The 6,886-nt window shown below is 43.8% G+C and overlaps 1 protein-coding gene across 2 annotated transcripts in view; it reads left to right on the top strand.

The window, feature by feature from the left end:
- The window catches only part of xdh (xanthine dehydrogenase), a 54,102-nt gene extending 47,743 nt beyond the window's left edge, over positions 1-6,359 (top strand). For both annotated transcript variants that reach the window (XM_041847297.2, XM_041847296.2), the window contains 5 exons: positions 2,537-2,589; positions 3,014-3,128; positions 3,267-3,521; positions 3,617-3,784; positions 5,245-6,359. In XM_041847297.2, the coding sequence (XP_041703231.2) occupies positions 2,537-2,589; positions 3,014-3,128; positions 3,267-3,521; positions 3,617-3,784; positions 5,245-5,295 (642 nt within the window). In that variant the 3' untranslated portion in view covers positions 5,296-6,359. The remainder of the gene's footprint in view (positions 1-2,536; positions 2,590-3,013; positions 3,129-3,266; positions 3,522-3,616; positions 3,785-5,244) is intronic.
- Positions 6,360-6,886: the final 527 nt, after the last annotated feature.

The following is a 6,886-nucleotide window of genomic DNA, read 5'->3' as shown; positions in this document are numbered from 1 at the left end:
GTGCATTCCTGGCGTAATTCGGGCAGTTGTTGTTACCATCCTGTACCTATCCCACAGGTGTGATGTTCGGATGTACCGATCCTCTGCAGGTGTTGTTACACGTGGTCTGCCACTGCGAGGACGATCAGCTGTCCGTCCTGTCTCCCTGTAGCGCTGTCTTAGGAGTCTCACTGTACGGACATTGCAATTTATTGCCCTGGCCACACCTGTAGTCGTCATGCCTCCTTGCAGCATGCCTAAGGCACGTTCACGCAGATGAGCAGGGACCCTGGGCATCTTTCTTTTGGTGTTTTTCAGAGTCAGTAGAAAGGCCTCTTTAGTGTCCTAAGTTTTCTTAACTGTGACCTTAATTGCCTACTGTCTGTAAGCTGTTATTGTCTAAACGACCATTCCACAGGTGCATGTTCATTAATTGTTTATGGTTCTGTAGTGTCGAGTCAATGTTGCTAATTATTGCTGTTAAACAAAGGAGTCAGCTTATACTGAACTTTGATCATAAGTTTTATTCATATCACAAGATTTCAGCATAAGTGTACAGGTGTCCAGATCACCCGGAGAGCAGTGGTTCCCAAATCACAATGTCTGCTCTGCTCTTCTTCGTTTAAACCCAGTATATATAATCTTCCCCAAAATATGGGTGGCTCCCTCTACTGTCCAATCCCCTGTCTACAACACACAGACTTCTCTGTCCTATGTGGCGTCACACTAAAACAATTCCCTCTGACACTAAATAAACATCCTCTCAGGTTCCACTTAAAACCTTATCAAAGTCATAATCTTCATATACTACAGTTCATTGAACAATCATGGGAAACAGTGTTTAAACCCTTTACAATGAAGATTGTGAAGTTATCTTGATTTTTACGAATTATCTTTGAAAGACAGGGTCCTGAAAAAGGGACGTTTCTTTTTTTGCTGAGTTTAGTAACCAAAAAAAGTGTTAAACAAATCAAAATATATTTTATATTTGAGATTCTTCAAATAACCACCCCTTGCCTTTGATGACAGCTTTCCACACTCTTGGCATTCTCTCAACCAGCTTCATGAGGTAGTCACCTGGAATGCATTTCAATTAACAGGTGTTCATTCTTAAAAGTTAATTTGTGGAATTTATTTCCTTCTTAGAGCGTTTGAGACAATCAGTTGTGTTGTGACAAGGTAGGGGTGGTATACAGAAGATAGCCCTATTTGGTAAAAGACCAAGTCCATATTATGGCAAGAACATCTCAAATAAGCAAAGAGAAACTACAGTCCATCATTACTTTAAGACATAAAGGTCAGTCAATACGGAACATTTCAAGAACTTTGAAAGTTTCTTTAAGTGCAGTCTCAAAAACCATCAAGCGCTATGATGAAACTAGCTCTGATGAGGACCACCACAGGAATAGAAGACCCAGAGTTACCTCTGATGCAGAGGATAAGTTCATTAGTGTTACCAGCCTCAGAAATTGCAGCCCAAATGAATGCTTCACAGAGTTCAAGTCACAGACACATCTCAACATCAACTGTTCAGAGGGGACTGTGTGAATCAGGCTTCATGTCGAATTGCTGCAAAGAAACCATTACTAAAGGACACCAATAAGAAGAAGAGACTTGCTTGCACCAAGAAACACGAGCAATGGACATTAGACTGGTGAGAATTGTCCTTTGGTTTGGAGTCCAAATGTGCTATTTTTGGTTCCATACGCTGTGTCTTTGTGAGACGCTGTGTGGGTGAACGGATGATCTCCGCATGTGTAGTTCCCACCGTAAAGCATGGAGGAGGAGGTATTATGGTGTGGGGGTGCTTTGCTGGTGAAACTGTGATTTCTTTAGAATTCAAGGCACACTTAACCAGCATGGCTACCACAGCATTCTGCAGCGATACGACATCCCAGTTGTTTTTCAACAGGACAATGACCCAACACACCTCCAGGTTGTGTAAGGGTTATTTTACCAAGAAGGAGAGTGATGGAGTGCTGCATCAGATGACCTGGCCTCCACAAATTCCCGACCTCAACCAAATTGAGATGGTTTGGGATGTGTCAGATGGCAGAGTGAAGGAAAAGCAGCCAAGAAGTGCTAAGCATATGTGGGAACTCCTTCAAGACTGTTGGAAAAGCATTCCAGGTGAAGCTGGTTGAGAGAATGCCAAGCGTGAGTGTGCAAAGCTGTCGTCAAGGCAAAGGGTGGCTATTTGAAGAATCTCAAATATAAAACATATTTTGATTTGTTTAACACTTTTTTGGTTACTACATGATTCCATATGGGTTATTTCATAGTTTTGATGTCTTCACTATTATTCTACAATGTAGAAAATAGTAAAAATAAAGAAAAACCGTTGAATGAGTGGGTGGGTCCAAACTTTTGACTGGTACTGCATATATATTTGTTTTACAATTTTCATGGAAATCTATTACATTAAGGTACGTAATTGTTACCCAGAAATGATTTGATATTGAGATAAAAATGGCTGCATTGGGCCTTTAACACCAGCTTGCCCTTCCTTTTAAACAGCATGTGTTTTAATCAATTACTCATTGTCTTTTTTTTTCAGGTGAGAGCTGCCTACTTTGACCGGGTCAGTCTGTCTGCCAATGGATTCTACAAGTACGTCGCATGGAACACAGACACAAGACAATGTTCACAATAACACACACCTCTGTGTATTATTACCTAAACCGTTTTAACAATAAATGAATGATTCTGGACTTTGTTCATATAGTTTGTCTGTGAGTCAACACAATAAATAACACTTGCTTGTTGCTAGCTTGCTACAATGCTGCTAAATGCTAGCTAGGCTGCAATTGCTAGCTAGGCTAAATGCTAGCTAGACTACAATGTTGCTAAATGCTAGGTAGGCTACACATGTTTGCTAGACTACAACATTTGATTGCTAGGCTAAATGCTAGCCAGACTACTATGTTTCTAAATGCTAGCTAGGCTACAATGTTGCTAAATGGCACAACTGGAACCGGAAATCACCAGGAAGATTGCCCGGCAGGAAGTAACTGTTTTATCATGTCTTCCTCAGGACTCCAGACCTTGGTTATGACTTTGAGACCAACACAGGTCGCCCTTTCAACTACTTCACCTATGGAGTGGCCTGCTCCGAGGTTGAGATAGACTGTCTGACCGGCAGCCACAAGGTGGGTGCATGGAGTTATGTGCATGTGTGTGTTTCCCACATTTCTTGCATACTTGAGAGAATGTAGGACTTTTTTAGGACTGCATCGATCGATAAGACACAAACCAATGTCCTCCATCTCTTTCCATCTCTCCATTAGAACATTCATACGTCCATCGTCATGGATGTGGGGAATAGTCTGAACCCAGCTCTGGACATAGGACAGGTAGAGGGGGGCTTTATGCAAGGTGTGGGTCTGTACACTCTGGAGGAGCTGAAGTATTCTCCTCAGGGATACCTGTTCACACGAGGACCAGGCATGTACAAGATCCCCGCCTTCGGAGACATCCCCACTGACCTCACCGTGTCTCTGCTCCGAGATGCACCCAACGACAAGGCCATCTTCTCCTCCAAGGTAGGGACTCTTATTATGAAGGATGTCCTCTTTCTATTCTTGTGAGACTCCAGTTTTATGTATCATCCTTAACACTCCTGTCTCTCTCTATCTAGGCGGTAGGTGAGCCTCCTCTCTTCCTGGCGGCCTCAGTGTTTTTCGCCATCAAAGATGCCATCACCGCTGCCAGGAAGGAGTCAGGCCTTAGTGGGCCCTTCCGATTGGACAGTCCGGCCACACCCGAGAGGATACGCAACACCTGCGAGGACCGCTTCACCAAACTGGTAAGTGTGTTACAGTGCATTCGGAAAGTATTCCGACTTTTCCACATTTTGTTACGTTACAGCCTTATTCTAAAATTGATTAAATCGTTTTTCCCCCCTCATTAGTCTACACACAATACCCCATAATGACAAAGCAAAGACAGGTTTTTAGAAATTTTTGCAAATGAAATTAACAAGGACATATCACATTTACATAAGTATTCAGACCCTTTACTCAGTACATTGTTGAAGCACCTTTGGCAGCGATTACCACCTCGAGTCTTCTTGGGTATGACGCTACAAGCTTGGCACACCTGTTTTTGGGGAGTTTCTCTCATTTCTGCAGATCCTCTCAAGCTGTCAGGTTGGTTGGGCTGCACAGCTATTTTCAGGTCTCTCCAGAGATGTTAGATCGGGTTGAAATCCGGGCTCTGGCTGGGCCACTCAAGGACATTCAGAGACTTGTCCCGAAGCCACTCCTGCGTAGTCTTGGCTGTGTGCTTAGGGTCGTTGTCATGTTGGAAGGTGAACCTTCACCCCAGTCTGAGGTCCTGAGTACTCTGGAGCAGATTTCCTTCAAGGATCTCTCTGTACTTTTCTCCGTTCATCTTTCCCTCGATCCTGACTAGTCTCCCAGTCCCTGCCGCTGAAAAACATCCCCACAGCATGATGCTGCCATCACCATGCTTCACCATAGGGAAGGTTCCTCCAGATGTGACGCTTAGCATTCAGGACATAGAGTTCAATCTTGGTCCCATCTCCACAGAGGAACTCTAGAACTCTGTCAGAGTGACCATCAGGTTCTTGGTTACCTTCCTGACCAAGGCCCTTCTCCCCCGATTACTCAGTTTGGCCGGGCGGCCAGAACTAGGAAGAGTCTTGGTGGTTCCTAACTTCTTCCATTTAAGAATGATGGAGGCCACTGTGTTCTTGGGGACCTTCAATGCTGCAGAAATGTTTTGGTACCCTTCCCCAGATCTGTGCCTCGACACAATCCTGTCTCGGAGCTCTACAGATATTTCCTTCAACCTCATGGCTTGGTTTTTGCTCTGACCTACACTGTCAACTGTGGGACCTTATATAGACAGTTTTGTGCCTTTCCAAATCATGTCCAATCAATTGAATTTACCACAGGTGGACTCCAATCAAGTTGTAGAAACATCTCACTGATGATCAATGGAAACAGGATGTAGCTGTGCTCAATTTCGAGTCTCATAGCAAATGGTCTGAATACTTATGTAAATAAGGTATTTCTGTTTTGTCATTTTAATACATTTGCAAACATTTCTAAAAACCTGTTTTCGCTTTGTCATTATGGGGTATTGTGTGTAGATTGATGAGTTTTAGAATAAGGCTGTAACATAACAAAATGTGGAACAAGTCAAGGGGTCTGAACACTTTCCGAAGGCACTGTATATCTCCAACAGTCACAGAATAAAACTTTGGAGACACACTGATCTGTTGTTGTTGTTTTGTTCCAGTGCCCCCCTGCAGAGCCAGGCACCTTCACTCCATGGGCTGTCGTAGTGTAAGGCGAACAGAACTAGAGAGAGAAGAGATGCAGAGAAGAGGAGAGAGAGAAGAGGGTAGAGACAGAGGGAGGGGGGAGAGAATATGATAGCAAGCAGAGAGAGAGAAGGATAAACTGTTCCAAATTCATACCATTATGTTCCTTTGTCCCAGTACTGAGGAAACGGCTGTTATAATCAGTTTGGTATGGAGCCAGAACCCTACCCTAATCAGTTTGGAACCCTATACCTTACCCTAACCTTAACCCACACAGGGATGGATCTCGATAGTGTAAAGTGGCTTCATCTCCTTGTCTCCTGTCCCTCATCATCACTGAGCTGAAAACTCAGGACAATATGGTGGATGCCTGTTGGGGATCTGCTTTCACCTGTCCACTAGTTTTAGATCAGTGCAGATGAAGGAGAGAAGAGGAAGAGATTAAGGTGAAGCCCAGACCTGAAGCTTCGGGCTATCAGCACTTTGACCTAGGAAGCATTCCTAGTTCGGTTCCACCATAGCCATCATGGGGCATTGTGGGATAGGACAGGAGGCCACAGATTCTGATTGGAGGAAACTGTCACTGAGGCCGACTGAACTGACCAGACCAATCATACGCCACATAGTCATTTTTGATGATCTTTATCAAGGGTGTCAATCATTTCGGATCCCACTGTATATCATATACAAATGATCTATGATCAATTCAATGTCTGTGATAATGCTTGTTATATTCCTTTATCAATGAAGTCAACATCTTGTATTTGTATGTAAAATCTTAGTGTTTAATTGAATATAATTTCATATATGTATGATATTTTCTGCATTTTAATTAATTTAATATCCTTGGTGAGTGTTTTAGTAAAACACCACCATCTGGTGGTCGGTAGTGTGTCTGCGGTGGTACTGTTTTTAGATCATTCAACTACTTGACTGACACAGAATAATTCAGTTACAACAACTACTTGATTAGACTGACACAGAAATTAACGAGAGTATCAAGCATCGGTGTTATTGAAGAATTTGCTTTTATTTTAATTTGCCATAATGTACAGAGTTTGTCTCCTGATTAAACATGCATTTCCAATCATCTGGCTGAGGCCTCTGACTGTGTGTTATGCTGTGTGTAAGTGCGTGCAATGCAGTGTGTGGACACCCCTTCAAATTAGCGGATACAGCCATTTCAGCCACACCCGTTGCTGACAGGTGTATAAAATCGAGCACACAGCCATGCAATCTCCATAGACAAACATTGGCAGTAGAATGGCCTTACTGAAGAGCTCAGTGACTTTCAACGTGGCACCGTCATAGGATGTCATCTTTTCAACAAGTCAGTTCGTCAAAAATGTTTGCCCTGCTAGAGCTTCCCCCGGTCAACCGTAAGTGCTGTTATTGTGAAGTGGAAACGTGTAGGAGGAACAACGGCTCAGCCGCGAAGTGGTAGGCCACACAAGCTCACAGAACGGGACTGCCAGAGTGCTGAAGCGTAGAGCAGAGGGTTGAGGACAGAGTTGGCGTGGGACAGCAGTGTGGGACAACAGTGTGACTGCCAGGGTGAGGGGGCAGGGGGACGTGGCAGCGTGGGACAACAGTGTGACTGCCAGGGTGAGGGGGCAG

Source organism: Coregonus clupeaformis, chromosome 21, assembly GCF_020615455.1.
Source record: "Coregonus clupeaformis isolate EN_2021a chromosome 21, ASM2061545v1, whole genome shotgun sequence".
Taxonomy (NCBI): domain Eukaryota; kingdom Metazoa; phylum Chordata; class Actinopteri; order Salmoniformes; family Salmonidae; genus Coregonus; species Coregonus clupeaformis.
This window is presented reverse-complemented; position numbering and strand designations above follow the sequence as displayed.